Genomic DNA, 18420 nt, shown 5'->3' with positions numbered 1-18420 from the left:
TAAGACCTTAGCTATTTGTATTGGTTACACAGTGCAATTCCAGTTATTTCAATATTGGAAGAGTAGACTATTCTTTATGACCTACCTTTACCCAGACTGAAGACATCCGGTATCACCCAACAATATACCCTTGCATTAATTCATTATTACTTACTTTTATGTTTATTATTTGTAGGAAACTCATGGCATCTTAACATCGGCTGCATCCAATAAGTTTCATAAGCAACATTAGCCACCAATCACTTAGCTCATCCTTCACACGCCAGACCATGTCAAATATACTGTATCTAATACCTCCTGTGACTTTTGCAACAACTTTGTCAGGTAGGCATTATTACTTGTATTTTTACAAATAACAAAACTAAGACTCAGAGCTTTATCAACTTGACCAAGCTCATGAAACTTGTAAACAAAGGGATCCAAAATTTGAGCTCCTCTTTGGTTGTTCCAAAGGCTCTCTTCTCCTCTATTAAAAAGCTATGATGTAATTTATAAAACACCAACTATTGGAGTTCCCGCTGTGGCGCCATGGGTTAAGGATCTGTAGGATCTGTCATTGCCACAGCTGTGGTTTGGATTTGATTCCTGGCCTGGGAACTTCCAAATGCCTTAGGTATGGTCAAAAAAATTTTTTTAATTAAATAAATAAGGGAGCTCCCGTTGTGACTCAATGGAAGACAAATCTGACTAGTGTACATGAGGACTGAGCTTCAATCCCTGGCCTCACTCAGTGGGTTAAGGATCTGGTGTTGCCATGAGCTGTGGTGTATGTTGCAGACGCGGCTCGGATCCCGCGTTGCAGTGGCTGTGGTGTCGGCCGGCGGAGACAGCTCTGATTCAACCCCTAGCCAGGGAACCTCTATATGCTCTGGGTGTGGCCCTAAAAGAGACGAAATAAATAAATTAATTAAATAAAACACCAATTGTCTCTAAGCACTTACAAACTACTGCGGAGAAAGATACACGTCTCTCTCCAAGTCTCCATTTCCCTATCTGTAAAATGTAAAGACAGAAGCACCTGCAGGAAATAACGTTGGGAGATTTAAATGAGATGCTGTGGGTAAAGTGCTTAGCACTGCGTCGCATGGAGCTCAGCAAATTACGACGACTGCTGTCATTGTAACCATTACTATGTTTTGGTCATGAAACCAAATGATAAAACAAGATCATCCTATAATTGAAAATACTGGATAGTGTGGTATTTGATTGAAAATTCTCTAAGTACTGATAGAAGCAATGAGTAGAATGGTGTTACCAGGGCCAAGGGGTGGGGAAAACGGGGATGATGGCAGAGGGTACAAAGTTCCAGTTACGCGAGACGAAGACGTTGTAGAGACCTCATTACAGCAGGACGACCACGGTTAATAACGATGTGCTGTATGCTTGAAATGTGCTAAGACAGTGATCTCATATGCGTTTTCTCACACACGAAAATGTATTAAACAAAGAAAAGGTCATGTGTGATGTGGTGTCCATGCATCTACACACAGAGGTGACAAGGGAGGAGAAATTGTAGATGAGTGGTATTTACTGCAGAAAGGCGACATCACTGTCAACTAAGGAAGGAAGACTGTCGAGACACCAACATCATGTGCTATCGCTGACGTGGAATCTGAAAAAAGGACACAGTGAACTTCTTTGCAGAACAGATACTGATTCACAGACTTTGAAAAGCTTGTGGTTTCCAAAGGAGACAGGTTGGGAGGTGGGGGGATGCACTGGGGGTTTGGGATGGAAATGCTATAAAATGGGGGTGTAATGATCACTGTACAACTATAAATGTAATAAATTCATTGAGTAATATAAAAAAAGTAAATAAAACAAACAAACAAAAAACAAAACAAAAAAAGAAGGAAAGTAAGATTGTCACTTCAAGAAGGAACTGGGAACTTAAAGAGGCATCTTTGAACAGCTCCATTAGGGGACGATCCAGGAAATCGATGAAGTTATTATATATCGTATTCATATATTATATATTTTAGAACACTCTGGCACATTTTCCCACATCCTCCTCCTTTTCTAGTCTCCTTGCAAGAGAGGAGAAGCTGTTCATCTAATTACCAGCCTAACGTGTGGACTGGGCCATGGTTTTTCCCAGTGGGAGAGGTTGCTGCGCCTTAAAAGGTCAGCCCTCATGTAGGGATGCTTTCTTCAGGAGGTAGGCTGAGCTGGGCAAAGTCCTGCCTCAGAGAGAACTTAATCAATAGTATCTAGGGCTGCAGTCCTTCGTTTTCAAGGAGACTCGAATCACTGCTTACCTCGAGATCCTGTAATGCTAAATGTCTGCCATTCGAAACCTGTCTTTCAAAATGCTTGTACACACCTCAAGGCTGAAATGACCTATGGCAGTCCCAACTTGATACGTGCCAGTTTGAAATATTTTTTAGTAATAATAGATGATATGAATAAATGGAAAGAGACTCTATGCATTTAAATGCGATGACTTAATACTATAAAAATGTCACACATGGTCCATGCAGTTCAATCATAATTCCAATGAGCTTTTTTGAGAAACTTGATATATTTACTTCAAAATTTAAATGGAAGAGTAAATATCTGTGAAGAGAAAATTTTGCAAAAGAAGACAAAGGGGTGAGGGAATATTTGCTTTATTAGATAGTTAGGTATATCACAAAGCCATAGTAACAAAACCAGTATGGTACTGCTGCAAGAGATAAAGGGACCAATGGGCAAAACTGGCATCTTAGAGACAGACCCAGGTACACAGAGAGAGTGGGCTAGCTGGCGCATTATATGGAAAAAATACAACTGAATCGCTACATGAAATCTTTTATGAAGCTGGATTCCAGATGGATTAAAGACCAAAATGTAAAAGGGAAAAGTAATGGTAAATAGTGTAGGATGATAATCTCTGTGAATTTGGAGAGAGGAAATCTTCCTAAAACCTGCAACACCCAGAAGGGGTGAATATCCTTATATCAAAAGATTTCTCTTTGGGAGTTCCCACGTGGCTCGGCAGGTTAAGGACCCGACATAGTGTCCGTGAGGATGCAGGTTCAATCCCTGGCCTGGCTCAGTGGGTTAAGGATCCAGCATTGCCACAAGCTGTGGCATAGGCCTCAACTGCTGCTCTAATTGGACCCCTAGCCTAGGGAACTTCTATATGCCGCCTTAAAAAGAAAAACAAAAAAAAGATTTCTATTTAGGGAAAAAAACGTCATGGATGAGATTCGAAGATGATCAGTGAGAGAAGATATCCTACAATGTCTAAGACTGAAAAGGGACTAATATCTAGAATATATAGGAAATCTGTATAATCTCCAAATTAACAAGGAAAAAGACAGCAACTACATCAAAAATAAGCAGAGGAGTTCCCGCTGTGGCGTAGCAGGACGGAGGGTATCTCTGTAGCATCAGGATGCAGGTTTGATCCCCAGGCTGGCACAGGGGGTTAGAGGATCTGGCGTTGCTACAGCTACAGTGTAGGTCACAACTGCAGCTCAGATCTGGTCTCTGGCCCAGGAACTCCATAGGCTATGGGGTGGCCAAAAAAGAAAAAATAAATAAAATGAAATAAAATTTTTTTTTGTCTTTTTTTTTTTTTTTTGCTATTTCTTGGGCCGCTCCCGCGGCATATGGAGGTTCCCAGGCTAGGGGTTGAATCGGAGCTGTAGCCGCTGGCCCACGCCAGAGCCACAGCAACGCAGGATCCAAGCCGCGTCTGCAACCTACACCACAGCTCACGGCAACGCCGGATCGTTAACCCACTGAGCAAGGGCAGGGACCGAACCCGCAACCTCAAGGTTCCTAGTCGGATTTGTTAACCACTACGCCATGACGGGAACTCATAAAATAATTTTTTAATTTAAAAAAGAAGCAAAGGATATAAACTGGCAGACTACAAAAGAAGAAACTAAAAAATCCACAAAGCAACATGGAAATGTTCAAACTCAAATACATGCAAATTAAAACAAGGTATCCCTTATACTCATTAAACTGACAAAAATCAGTGATGAGTGATGGTGGGCTTGTGGGTATGACAGAACCTCAGATACCACTAGTGAGTATAGAATGTTCCAGTAACTCTGGAGAGCAATCTTATGGCACTTTGTTAAATTAAATATACAAAGATCCTATAACCCAGCCATCCTGCCCCCTTCCCAAATTTTTATATAAGTCTTTACATGGATATGTGTGAAAATACTTATCAAAAATCCATATCAAACACACTAGGGTGGGTGCCAAGAGGACGCTAGAAAAGGAAACGGGAGTAGGAAATGGGTGAAAGAGGAAGGAATGAATGAAAAAATGAATGAGACAAAATACAACAGTGCGGCTTTGCCAACGTGAGGAGCATGAACCAGGACCTGACGGGTATGATTAACTCACACCTCAGTCCTGAGATCCAAAAATAGGAAGTAAATAAACAACAAATAAAAGGTGGTTTTTGTTGTTGTTGTTGTTTTTTTTTTTTCTTTTTACGGCCATACCTGCGGCATGTGAAATTTCCCGGGCTAAGGGTTGAATCAGAGCTGCAGCTGCCAGCCTACACCGCAGCCACAGCAATGCCAGATCCGGGCCTCATCTTCCACCCACACCCTACACCACAGCTCATGGCAATGCCCGATGCTTGACCCACTGAGTGGGGCCGGGAATCGAACCCTCGTCCTCATGATACTCGTCGGGTTTGTTAGCGCTGAGCCACAACAGGAACTGCCCCTGCTGGGACTTTCAGCGAAGATGATTTCCTGTCCTACATTCTCTGGTCCCTTATCTGAGCCTTTATCCAGAGGGAACAAGCAATTCTCCAAAAACCTCTAATCTCACTGCACCCTACAGATAGGCCCCCTCTCCCACCCACCCTCTCACCACCAACAACACTGACCTTTGGCAGAGATGCAGAGAAAACAAACAGATGAAAAACCGATAGTCTTTGGCAAGAGCCACCTCTTCTAATATATTTCACTCTATTTCTCCTTAAACAACGGCACGCATTCATATTCAGGCAGAGCTCTCAGGCCCAAATAATATTGGTAATATGTTGTATTTGAACTTTAACTTTCATCTCACTATATTCACTTGCCTTGCTAGGATGGGGGGTGCAGGGGCTGCTTTTGCGGTGGAAGTTCTTTAGGGAAAAGCAGAGAACATTAATTGCTTCCTTGACCTTTAACTGAATATGCCCTCTTGGGCCTCCTTGCAAACTCCTTGTAAATGCAGCACTTCTTTGACAAGTCACCTAAGGTATCAGGGATTAATAGATGTTAGAGTACACGGAATCCCAGGAGCATCGCCTAAAGTTCCAATCTTTGATATAAAAACTTTGCCAGTGAATATTTACTGCTACCAAACACATCTGTGACTTTGCACTTTCCTTTAGAGGTTAGTTGACCAAATTAGCAGCACTGTCCTAACAACTACGGTATAATAACAAATGACTTCTGGGTTTATTTGCGGTTTGTTTGTTTTTTTGTTTTTTGGGGGTTTTTTTGCTGTCTTTCCAGATAAATAGAGCTAGTCATTTCCGGTTTTTAGTTTTTTGGTTTTTTTAAAAGAATGACATCTTCACTTCTCTAAGGAAATGAGATTAAAGATATATATGTGCGGCGTTCCCTTTGTGGCTCAGCAGTTAATGATCCCAACTAGGATCCATGAGGATGTGGGTTCAATCCTTAGCCTTGCTCAGTGGGTTATGGATCTGGCATTGCTGTGGCTGTGGCGCAGGCCAGCAGCTGTAGCTCTGATTCAACCCCTAGCCTGGGAACGTCCATTTGCCACAGGTGCAGCCCTTAAGAGCAATATATGAATATATTATGTAATCACAATGATTTACACCCCCCCAAATAACCTTCAAAGAGATTTTGTGAAACAATAACCACTGTAAATTGGATATATACTCTAAATGAACACGAAAATAACACTATCCATCATACGTGGTCACTTGAAATTAGTTCTTTACCTTGGATGACCACCTAGCCTATAGAAAACATTATCAAGCTGAAGAAAATACAACTGACCATGCTTTAAATTAGCATATTCTCTTTAGCATTTAAAGACCATATGAATACCAACCATTCGGTAAGAAGTGACCCTCATAAATAATTGCATAATTTATAGTCAGGAATCAAAATATACTGAACTCAGCCACTTGAAATAATGTGTCAAACTCTAATACGTGGGGTTTTAAAAGCAAATATGCACACATAAACAATTATGTCCATCTTAACACTTGGCTCTTTTTCAGCACTAACTTCTGCTTAAAGATTCTGGGGAGACAATTTTAACAGTAATTGTTTAAATCAAAAGACGGGTTTCGTGTTTTAGCAATATCACCATTGCAAAGTCAAGGATAAGAGCTGACCAGGAATCTAATGGAAGGAGCTGCACTATTATGAGGTGTCCCCAAAGGTGCCTTGTTGTAATAAAAGCGGGCAACCTATGTTCCGACATAACATGCAAAGAGCAGACCTCTCCAAGGGTATGCTTAGTGATTTGTCAGTTATGGGATTGACTCTTGAGAAGTTGGTGAATGAGCAAATATTCTTTGATTTGGGGGTAAGATTTGAGGAGTAATTTTCTCTGAAAATTAACAGCATTATCATACAGTGGGATTTAATTTACATTTCTGATGAATAATTTTTCCACACACATTCTGTCTTTGTCATCTAGCACTTAGGCCCCAGGACAAATAACTAAAACCAGGAACTATTACACAAGGTATGGAATCTTGGCTTCCCTACATGAAAAGCAGAAAACTTCTGGTATCTATACCTTGAGATAAAAGCTATCTACTATAATCTTAGAGTATTATTTTATAAATGAACTTAATATTGAAACATAAATATTAAAACAGATTGTTAATAAAACATCATTAAGAAAGAATTACAATTATGTTGACATCTTAGGCTTATCTATTGTAATGCTTTTTGCTATTAAAAAAAAACTTCTTAACACCATTTTCCTGCTACTAAACTTTGCTGATAGCGGAAAAAAAAAAAAAAAAAACAACTAGCAGGTGCTCTTGTTCTCCAGAGAATTAAAAGGGTTTCAATTATGAAGAAAAAATTAGCAAGATCCTGCGATATTACAATGATGATTTTCTTAAGAGGAAGATTTGACAGTGAACTGACTTCCAAGGCTGGATTGCAGCAAGCTTTCAAAAATAGAGGCTCTGTCTGTATTCTTCTGTTCTATACTTTTAAGGTCAATAACAGCAATAATAAAAGGAAGGGTCAGATCACAGAAATACAGGAAAAGAAAAAAAAATTCTTTAATAGCTATGACAAGTGAATTTAAGCTTCCATTTGAAGGCTGTCATGAAAACCTGTCAGTGAAATTTAGAGTAAAAAAACCCTCAACTAAATGAAAGAGACTGTCACTCAACTGAAACTTCTATTCAAAGATGAGTGTCATATGCTTCTGAGAAATACCTAGAGAATTTTTTGAAAAGATGTTAAAGATATTTTCAGATTAGTGAATGGTCACATGCGAACCTGAAAGCCACAGTTCTGAATGCGTCAGCAAAGACAAGGTCTCAGGCTCTCCTGTGGAAACTAATTCCTGAGAAGTTTTCACAAATGGCTTTTTGTCTGGATGTCTGCTTAGCATCAAGAATATACAGAGGCCACAAGTTTAATCAAGTGGCTCAAATGATAACTACATTTACCACAGAAAGAAAATTCATTTTTTACTGAGACTGCTCAGGATGCAAATGGGAAAAAAAAGAACCAAATTTAGTTGGACTCAAAGTTTGCTTCTGGGATCTTAGCAGGAAAAGACCACAACAAATGCCAATGAAGTGTGATAAATGCAATAAAAGAAATATTCCTGGAGTTCCTGTTGTGGTGCAGTGGGTTAAGAATCTGATTGCAGGGAGTTCCCGTTGTGGCACAGCGGAAAGGAATATGACTAGTATCCATGAGGATTCGGGTTTGATCCCTGGCCTCACTCAGTGGTTAAGGATCTGGCCTTGCCGTGAGCTATGGCATGGGTCATAGACGTGGCTGGGACCCTCTGTGCTGTGGCTGTGACGTAGGCCAGCAGCTGTAGCTCCGATTCGACCTCTAGCCCAGAAACTTACATATGCCATGAGTGTGGCCCTAAAAAAGCAAAGAAAAAAAAAAAAAAAGAATGACCCCAGTGGCTTGGGTCGCTGCAGAGGCACGGGTTCAATTCCTGGCCTGTCACTGCAGGTTGAAGGATCCAGTGTTGCCGTAGGTCACAGCTGCAGCTCAGACTCAATCCCACCTGGTAATTTCTATAGGCCATAGGTGCAGCCAAAAAGAAAAAGAAAAAGAATCAGGAGAAGTATCCTCAAGGAGGAGACATCGGAGCTGAGCTGGAGGGAAGAGGGAGGCTTCCAAGCAGAGAAGGGAGGAGGCCAGGCCCTAGGAGATGCAACACCCCCCAGGGTGTGTAGGCAGACTCAGGAGGACCGTGGAACTGGTGAACAAGCCGCTGTAGAAAATAAGCCTGAAGAAGCAGGCTGCGGTCAGACCTGCTGCAGGCAACGTTGACCTTGGTTCCACAGGGTGAGCAAGAGCCAATGAAAAAAATCATAAGGACAGGAGCAGACACAGTCAAAGGTGGTATCTGAGATTTCACTTCTGGCAGCAGCAGCTGAGGCCACATTAGAAACTAACTAAACGACTTACAATCATCTAGACAAAGACGCAGGAGGCTGAAGCGAGGGAGCGCCCTGGGTCTGGGAGCCAAGTGTCAGTGGTTGGCAGACCTCCCCTCAAGGGCAGCAAATGATGTTCACCTTTTTTTTTCTTTTTTGGGTTGCACCTCCAATTCGACCTCTAGCTTGGGAACTTATGCACATGGAGGTTCCCAGGCCAGGGGTCGATTCAGAGCTGCAGCTGCAAGCCTACTACACAGCCACAGCCACACCAGATCCGAGCCACATCTGTGACCTACGCAGCAGCTTGCAGCAACACCAGATCCTTTAACCCACTAAGAGAGGCCAGGGATCACAGCCACATCCTCATGGATACAAGTCAGGTTTGTAACCTGCTGAGCCACAGTGGGAACTCCCTGGCATCGGCTTCTTGAAGAAACCAAACTAACACAAGGCAGCATGGAAGACATCAAGTCAGTAGCTGGGGGGACAGATTTGGGAGTCACTGAGCCTCCGCCAGGAAGAGCCTGCTCAAGGCTGCAGACCCTGAGGGGCCCCCTGTATTTTATGACGCATTGCTACCAGGCCTAACAGCTGCAGAGCAGCTGTTGGCAAGAGCAAGCAACAAAGATATTTGGAATAGTTAACGAGGCTGAGGTTTAGGCGGTTTAGATTCTAATGCAGCCTTAGCAACCACTGAGAGAGGAATGTTTAGCATCCACCACAGTCCTAACTTAAACTGTGTATTAATAAGTGACATCCGATAATGATGGGGTCTTCAGGCCAGTGTGGAACTAGAAGAACTGGGCTGTGGGTTTGCTTCATCCTTTCCAAGCATGAGACACTATGTATAAAAGAGTTAAGACAGGAAAAGTCAATACCCTTCCGCGCTTGAGAACTGAGTGTTCTGGTTAGTGGAAGCCTTTCCAGCAAAATGCCATCTGACTCTGTCCCAGGGGCACACACTTAACCCCTTAGCACTGTGGCTGTGAATGTGGTTTTGTTTTTTTTGTTTTTGTTTTTGTTTGTGTTTTTGCTTTTTAGGGCTGCACCTGCAGCATATGGAAGTTCCCAGGCTAGGGTCCGAATCAGAGCTGCAGCTGACAGCTGGCAACACGGGATCCTAGCCCCGTCTGCAACCTATACCACAGCCCACAGCAATGCTGGATCCTTAACCCACTGATCGAGGCCAGGGATCGAACCCACATCCTCCTGGATACTAGTTGGATTCATTTCCACTGTTCCGCAACGGGGACTCCCTGTGAATGTGTTTTTGAAGTTTCACCTGACCATACAGATGATTAGAAGCCTTGTTTGTTCGTGTTGTAAAATATTTCCATACTACTTCTGTCTCCATCTTACCTTGATCTTCTTCCATATGCTTCGTCATCTGCCAACTTAACGTATGCACAGTTGAAACCAAGCATTGTTACTAACGGCAATGATAATAATGCTATTTTGTTCATAAACCACACAGAAATTGCATCTTCACTCAAATCATCTAAACGGCTAGAGTCTCTAACTGATGATGACTTTAAATGTTTAGATTTGCAAAATTCGCTGCAGGAAAACTGTTCGCGTTTAAGCGCAGTAGGCTGCCAACACTGGGCACACACCCAGCTCTCTTGGCCTGAGGTATGCTCACCTGTGTAGAGGCCACCTGGTATGCCTTAAAAAGGAGAGAAAAAAAACCCAGGACTCTAGGCCTTAGAAAACATCTACAGTATGTAAAGGAGAGAGAGAATGAAGCCAAGAGAATTACATGTGTACTACAACTGTTCTACCAAATCATGGTAATAATTCTCCTCTCTATGTCAAGAACATATGTCTGCACTTTTTAGCTCAAGGCAATGGGGATCGTCTTATATGTAATCTAGGCAAAGCCAGATGTTTAGGATGATGTAAAACCAGTGGGTCAAGTCCAAATAACTCCATTGGTAGTGGAATCCAACCTTAAATCCTCCTTACCACAAGAGAGAAATTACATTATGTATTTGCCCCTAATTAATACACCAGAGGGACCATACACAAAGCTAGAATTTTTTTTATAGTCTAAAATCATCTTTCATGGAAGCATCGGTAAAAACTTACAGTTTGACACAAAACTCTCTGCATCACTCTTGCAATCTTCCTATCGGAATAGGAATAAGAAATCACAGCCATGTATTTAGTATACAGCACTTGGGGAAAAACTATTCCATTTTTGCAGATTTTAAAAAAACCTCTAAATACCTAGCAAGTCTATATATTTGATTTATTATATGTCAAAACCATCTCTAACATACAATCAGGCCCACAGATATAGCAGGAGGTAATAAAGATTATTAGATGGGGGGGGTGGGGAGATGCACTGAGGGTTTGGGATGGAAATGCTATAAAATTTGGTTGTGATGATTGTTGTACACCTACAAATGTAATAAAATTCAAGAAGTAAAAATAAAAATAAATGGCTTAAGGGACGGCAAGAAAAAAAAAGATTATTAGAGGTATTTACAGATTAGCAAACACAAGACAAACGATGATACACAGGTGGTAAAGGTCCTAGCTGTCTTTAAGACATTAGTGAACACTGAAAAGGTAACCATTTATATTTATTAGTTATTTTATCTTCTCAGAATTGCTGAAATTACAAGAAGAAACATAACATAATTTACCTTTTTGAGCTTCTGGATCCATTAAGCTATACATTGATCTTTTCTTGATCATTTCTGGAAAATTAGGCAAATAATACATTAAAACACCAAATGGTAACAATTCAAAAATTATTATCTGTTAAGTGCTCTTGTATTTACCTAATCAAGATTAATGTCAAATATAGCAGAGAAAATCACATTAAAATATCTTACTAATAAGTCATGCTTTTAAAAAGACCATTGAAGCATTATCAAGTACAAACCCAAATTCTAAGTCAGAAATTTTAGAAGCTCCTAGAGAAAGAAAACACCTTCTTTACCAGAGACTAACTCGGTATCAGAAAGAAAGGCATCATCTTTACACTGACTAGTCAGGTGGCAATCCTAAAACTTGAGAGGTGACTAAAACATTAGGAGAGAATGGGTTTCATTCAGTGTAGTGAAAACCACAGTCCCAACCTACAACAAAGCTTCCTACACAGCAAGATGCCAAGTTCACCTGTTCTCATCCATGGTCATCAGCACATCCCCAAGATCAAATAGCTCAACCACCAAATGGCTTTTTCGTGCAGCTTCCGCTTTAGAAGAAGATCCACACAATCTCAGCAAACATTTAAAATGGAAGAAATTCCAGTATTTTATGCCTCCCAAACAGAGCATAACCAGAGAATAAGCTTAAACGAGCTGTAATTCCAACTTGGGAAAATGACAACTCCATGTTTTGAGTTATTTAATAATCACTGTACTACCACGATTTTATACAGCATTCCTTTCTTCCAGGGCACCCCAAACACATTTCACAGCCCCCACTTTTTTCTTTACAATATGCCTCAGTAAATCAGAAGACAAATTATTTTTCCCTACAGTTTACGAACGAGGAAAATCACAGGTTAAGTTGCATTCCTGAGGTCACATGGCTAAACTGGAGCAAGAGTAATCACCCATCTTGTTCCCAATTTAGTTTCTCTTCCATTAAAGAAAGCAATCTTCACGACACGTGTCTGCCTGACGGTCGTTTGTTAAATTGTAAGTCTGGACATACCTATATATACGAGTTAGCTGAGCTTCTAGAAGGTTAAAAAGTATCATCCGCAACTTTTGCTTTGCTGATGAGACCTCTGATGGTGCCTAAAAGGCGAGCACCAAAGCACACAGCTTACTACTGTACACACTGGCAGACAGTCCTCACAGAGGTATTAGGATCCTGACAGCTGAGGCTTCACAGCCTCGGGTTATACAGCAGTGAGGCTGGAACGCCCATAAATAAGGGGGCTGAAGGAAATGGCACATGAGTGTCTCGTGAACACAGGGAGAGCCAACAGGTCCATGTTTTAACTTCAATGCCAAGGGTCATTTAAGAGGTCACAGCTATGACGTCCTGTGAAATGGAGACAACGTACTTTTCACATCACCTGTCTGGGTGTGAACTGTGTTTTTAGAATCCGACAACCATACCAGCATGTTTAAGAATGCGTGTGCAGCTGTGCATGCTCTGGGTGCAAGAATTAAATTACCCGATTCCTTCCTACTCAGACAGAATAGGAACGCTAAGAAGGTGTGTCGCCTGTGCACCTGCTTGTGTGCATTTAGGGCTGCATCTCAGTGTACATATACATGTCCCTGATCACTGAAAATAGCCTGAATGAGAAGTTTCCATAGGTGAAGAAATTAAACAATACTGTAAAGTGCAATAAACTTAGGAGTGTGGATACAGCTTCTAAGAAATACTTCACATACCATGATATATATACCACCATGGATACATAACATCGCATGATGAAAGATGACTTTATTTTTTTTATTTAATGATTTTTATTTTTCCATAATAGGGTTTACCGTGTTCTGTCAATTTTCTACTGTACAGCAAATGACCCAGTCACACATACATATATATATATATATATATGTATATATATATACTCATTCTTCTTCTCACATTACCCTCCATCATGCTCCATCACAAGTGACTAGATATAGCTCCCAGTGCTACACAGCAGGATCTCATCGCTTATCCACTCCAAATGCAATAGTTTGCAACCATTAACCCCAGACTCCCAGTCCATCCTGCTCTCTCCTCCCCGCCCTTGGCAACCACAAGTCTGTTCTCCAAGTCCATGAGTCTCTTTTCTGTAGACAGGTTCATTTGTGCCGTAAATTAGATTCCAGATATGTGATATTATATGGTATTTGTCTTTCTCTTTTTGACTTACTTCATTTAGTATGAGAGTCTCTGCTCCCATCCATGCTGCTGCAAATGGCATTATTTTGTCATTTTTATGGCTGAGGAGTATTCCATTGTGTATATATACCACATCTTCTTAATCCATTCATCTGTTGATGGACATTTAGGTTGTTTCCTTGTCTTGGCTACTGTGAATAGTGCTACAGTGAACATACGGGTGCATGTTTCTTTTTCAAGGAAAGTTTTGTCTGGATATATGCCCAAGAGTGGGATTGCTGGGTCATATGGTAGTTCTATATTTAGTTTTCTAAGATACCTCCCTACTGTTTTTCATACTTTACATCCCACCAACAGTGCAGGAAGGTTCCCTTTTCTCCACACTGTCTCCAGGATTTGTCATTTGTGGACTTATTAATGATGGCCATTCTGAATGGTGTGAAGCAGTACCTCACAGTAGTTTCGATTTGCATTTCTCTAATAATCAGGGATGTTGAGCATTTTTTCATGAGCTTGTTGGCCATCTGTTTATCTTCCTTGGAGAAATGTCCATTCAGATCTTTTGCCCATTTCTCTATTGGGTTGTTGGTTTTTTTACTGTTGAGTTGTATAAGTTGTTTGTATATTTTAGAGATTAAGCCCTTGTCAGTTGCAGCATTTGACACTATTTTCTCCCATTCTGTAAGTTGTCTGTTTTCTTTTTGGTTTCCTTTGCTGTGCAAAAGCTTGTCAGTTTGATTAGGTCCCACTGGTTTTGTTTTGTTTGCTTTTATTTCTGTTGCTTTGGGAGACTGACCTGAGAAAACATTTGTAAGGTTGATGCCAGAGACTGTTTTGCCTATGTTCTCTTCTAGTTCTATGAGGTCACTTTAATACATTGTTCAAGAGAGAAAAAAAAGGGAGTTCCCTGGTGGTTCAGGGGTTAAGGACCTAGCATTGTCACTGCTGTGACTCAGATTCAATCCCTGGCCCTGGAATTTCTGCATGCTGTGGGGTGAGTGCCTCCCCCAAATTATATAGATATATATATTGGACAGGACTGGCAGTCTGGGTGCCTAATTTTAGTCAATCCTGCAATAATTAGCCTGTGATTGTAGGCATTTGCCTAGTGTGTTTCTTGGCCTCATCCATAAAACAGAAATATAAAAAGCACACAATATATATTTATGAAATGAATATGGTAGGTAAAAACGTTCTGGAAACTGCAAAGCCCTCAACAATGAAAACAACTATTCATAGGCCATTAATTCTGGGCAAAGGACACTCTCTCTTTTGTGAGTCTTTTAAAGACAAGAATAAAGAATTATTTGGTGAATAAAAATCACTTGTCTTTTTCCATGAGTTATTTAAAAGATCAAGAAACCTCAGTGCTGGATTTCTTAAGAGGCAGAATCCCTAAATCAATCATTTAAACTGCCACAATGACAATGATTATTTCAGTTATATCAAACTGTTTTTTAAAATTACATAGAAACTTGCACAAGTAGCTTATAGCAGACCTCTGCTTCCGAGAACTAGAAAAGCAGATTTTAAACACACACACACACCTGTTAGAACACATCAGGCAGCTGCCAGGCAGCCAAGAATACCGTGCTTTGCTGATTATTGGAGTAAAGAGGCTGAGAAGCCAAAGACACTAGGAAATAGGCCAGCAGAGCTTTAGGCAATCTCATAGAACTAGGGAGCCAACAGAATAGTGTTTGTAGCTGGCAAGGCAGCTAGGAATTGGGAGCCCAAAATCCCAGAAAGAAGGGACAGAGAAGCAAACACTAACTTTTCACTCAAGGTATTTTGCTCAGTAAGATGTTTAGGGCAAGATGCTAATTTTCCAAGCCATAACTGGCTAAAAACATGGCAAAGTTCAAAAGAAGAAACACCCCAGCAGTCAGTTGGTACCCTTGGAAATCTCCTTTACGAATGGAGAAAAATTAAGAGGAGTTTGACCAAAACTGCAAATGAGACGTTCCTATCCTGACACAGTGGGTTAAGAATCCGACTGCAGTCACTCGGGTTGCTGCAGGGGTGTGGGTTTGATCCTCAGCCCACTGTATGGGTTAAAGGATCCAGCCTTGCCACAGCTGTGGCTCAGATTCAATCCCTAACCTGGGAACTTCCATATGCCACAAGTGCGGCCATGAAAAGAAAAAAGAAAAAAACTGCAAACCAGCTTTGAATCCACTTGGTGCTGATAGAGTCAGGTGACCCCCACCTAAGCCGCCTGCCAGAAAGCCTTCTGAAATCCTCTCCAGCGGAAGATGCCCCAACACCTACGCCTTTTTATACCCAATGTCCAGCACTCACTCAAAGTTTACTAGTCATACCAAGAAACAGACAACAGAAACAAATCCACAGGTAACCTGGATATTAGAGTTGTTTGACAGACTTTAAAGCAGCTGTAATTAAGATATTATAAAAAAAATAGATGACCAGGATTACACCAGAGAACTGGAATCTATAAAAATGAGTCAAATAGAACTGAAGATACGACACATGAAACAAAGAGTTCAACAGATGGGATTGACAGCAAATGGGGAGACAGCTGAGTAAAAGATTAATAGGCTGAAAAATAATTCTATAGAAAAAGGATCTGATGATTGCCATCCTAAGTCGGTCAGAGGTATCTCGACTTGCTTTGAATAATGATAAATTTGTTTGGTCTTAAACGTGCAACCTATTTTATAGGTAAAATATCACCCTAAATTTTGAATTAGAAGATCTGGGTTCAGGTCACAATGTTTTCCTACTAAAGGGGTGAATCTGGTCGTCAGTTAACATCTCAAACCGTATTTCTTCCCTTGGAGGGTACTCCTCGGGTGCAGGGCTAGGAGGGGAAAGGGTTATAACATCCAACTGTTCGGTAAATACGGTACTTAGGGCGTGAGCTGCTAATGGTTTTGAATATCCATTTTTCCTCTCTTTCTGGGTCCATAGCCCAGGTAGGGATTACAGATACAGAAAGAGTATTTCCTGTGTACTCTGAAGAATATGCTCAATGCAGTTCAACAGGATGTGGGCAGAAGTGAGTCTTCTAGTCACCTTTAACCTAAGACATGCTGCTTGCCAGCACTTTGGTTCTTTCCTCTTCCAGCAGGTTGAAATGCAGTTAGATGTAGCAGTGGCCCAGTATAGACCTGTCCAAACAAGACAGTAGCCTAGGAGATGGCTGAAGCTGGGACCCTGAATGATTTCAAGGTGCACAACTGCCTCACCAGCTCAGCTGGGCCAGACTGTTGACTAAAAATAATCTTTCAGCTTATATAGGAGAATGCATATAAGCATCTCTTTGCTATAGCAACCTAGCCTTTCAGCCCAGCTACTGTAGCACAGAATAAATATAAATTATCTGTTAAAGGCAACAAAATTAAATGTTAGCAAAACTACTGTTATTCTACCTACAAACACATATGCAGAAAACTCCCAACAATGCAGCTTTGAGAAATGAGAATAACATGTGAAAGTGAATGTCTCTCTCCTTAATCCCCCATGAGAAGTATTCTGCTTTAAATACCACCAGAAAAAAAAAAAAAAGCATTTAAAAAAAAGATTCAAGTTTATTTATGTGGAAGTCAGTGTTGACTTCAGAAGAAACCTACTCAAGAAGACTAAAGCAGAAGACAGATTTCAAATTAGGAAGGAATAAATAACAAGCAAAGAAAAGAAGCAGCTGTAGTCCAAGTATTTGAGACGTTGTCTGGAACGTAAATATAAATGAGATCCTTGAAAACAGCATCCAGGAGTCACTACCCAATTGTGGAAAGGTATTTATTTCCGTGGTGAAGATTTTCAACTATTTTGAAGGCTGAGGGAAGGAAATCAGTAAAGCTGGAAATACCAAAGCTGCCAGAAAAGACACAGGTTGGGGGAGAGATCTCCCAGGCCCCGGAGCCCCAGCTCAAAGGAACTGTTAAAACCATCCTCAGACTGTTCTTCCCACTAAACACCTCGGCCTTTGGGGCTGCTACTGTGAGAGGTCTCAGCAGGGCCAATGATCAAGGAAGCTTGGCTGGGCCCCTGTTCACCAGAAGCCAGTCCTGGCGTGGACCCACCCGCCCTGGTGCCATTGCAGCCCGGAGCCCCCACAGCCACTGACTCACAAGTCAGCTGGCGACCACAGAGCACCTTAAAGGCCAAACGTGGTGGGACACAGCCTGCATGCTCGCAGGTGGGATCCTGCCCCCAGGCAGGTTTCCTGGTGTGCTGTAACCACTGCACACACGCTCTTCTTGGGCGTGCAGCCTTCGAAGCGGACACCGAGGAAGGGTGGGAAGGGGAGAGGGAGTCAGGTCTGCACCTAGTTGGGGGAGGGGAGCTGCCAACATAGGAAAGAGAAATAAAGATGTCTTTCTTCCCGTCTAGGTTGGGAAGTCAAGGGGAACGCACATTGAGAGAGAGTACCCATCAAAAGAAATCCTTTTTCCTTTTATCGGTGCTGTCAGAAAGCATCAGACATCGTACAGTAACAGAAACATGAACAGACAAAACCTGTGACAAGGAAAGAGTCAATGAAGTGGAAAACACTAGAAAAAGGTAACGGATTAAAAAACAACTGTCAAATTTAACATCCAAAAAAGAAAGAAATAATGCCATTTGCAGCAACATTGGATGAACCTGGAGATTATCATAGGAAGTAAGTCACACAGAGACGAATAGCATATGCGATCACTTATATGTGGAATCTAATAAAAAATGACACAAACTTATTTACAAAACAGAAACAGACTCACAGGCTTCAAAAACAAACTTAGGGTTAACAGTGGGGAAACGTGGGGTGGGGGATAACATAGGAGTTTGGGATCGACATACACACATTACTACACATGAAACAGGTAAGCAACAGGGACCTGCCGTCGAGCCCCAGGAACTCTACCCAATATTCTGTAACAACCTTTATGGGAAAAGAATCCAAAAAAGAATGGATGCGTGTATGTGTATAACTGAATCGCTTTGCTGTGCACCTGAAACTAACACGACACTGTACATCAACTACATTCCAAAATAAAATAAAAATTAAATTCGAAATATTT

At 41.3% G+C, this 18420-nt stretch overlaps 1 protein-coding gene across 3 annotated transcripts in view; it reads right to left on the bottom strand.

Annotated features, from left to right (window-relative positions):
- Positions 1 to 13020, bottom strand: part of LOC102165734 — a 28479-nt gene extending 15459 nt beyond the window's left edge. The window contains exons 1-2 of one of the 3 annotated variants that reach the window (XM_021065901.1): positions 12260 to 13020; positions 11239 to 11292 (exon numbers count right to left, since the gene is read on the bottom strand). In XM_021065901.1, the coding sequence (XP_020921560.1) occupies positions 11239 to 11290 (52 nt within the window). In that variant the 5' untranslated portion in view covers positions 11291 to 11292; positions 12260 to 13020. Of the gene's footprint in view, positions 1 to 11238; positions 11293 to 11716; positions 12076 to 12259 lie in introns of those variants that run through there. The other 2 variants (XM_021065902.1, XM_021065900.1) reach the window with 2 other exon arrangements.

This window comes from Sus scrofa, chromosome 11 (genome assembly GCF_000003025.6).
Source record: "Sus scrofa isolate TJ Tabasco breed Duroc chromosome 11, Sscrofa11.1, whole genome shotgun sequence".
Lineage (NCBI taxonomy): Eukaryota > Metazoa > Chordata > Mammalia > Artiodactyla > Suidae > Sus > Sus scrofa.
Note: the sequence above shows the minus strand (reverse complement) of the source record. Positions and strands in the feature narration are given on the sequence as shown.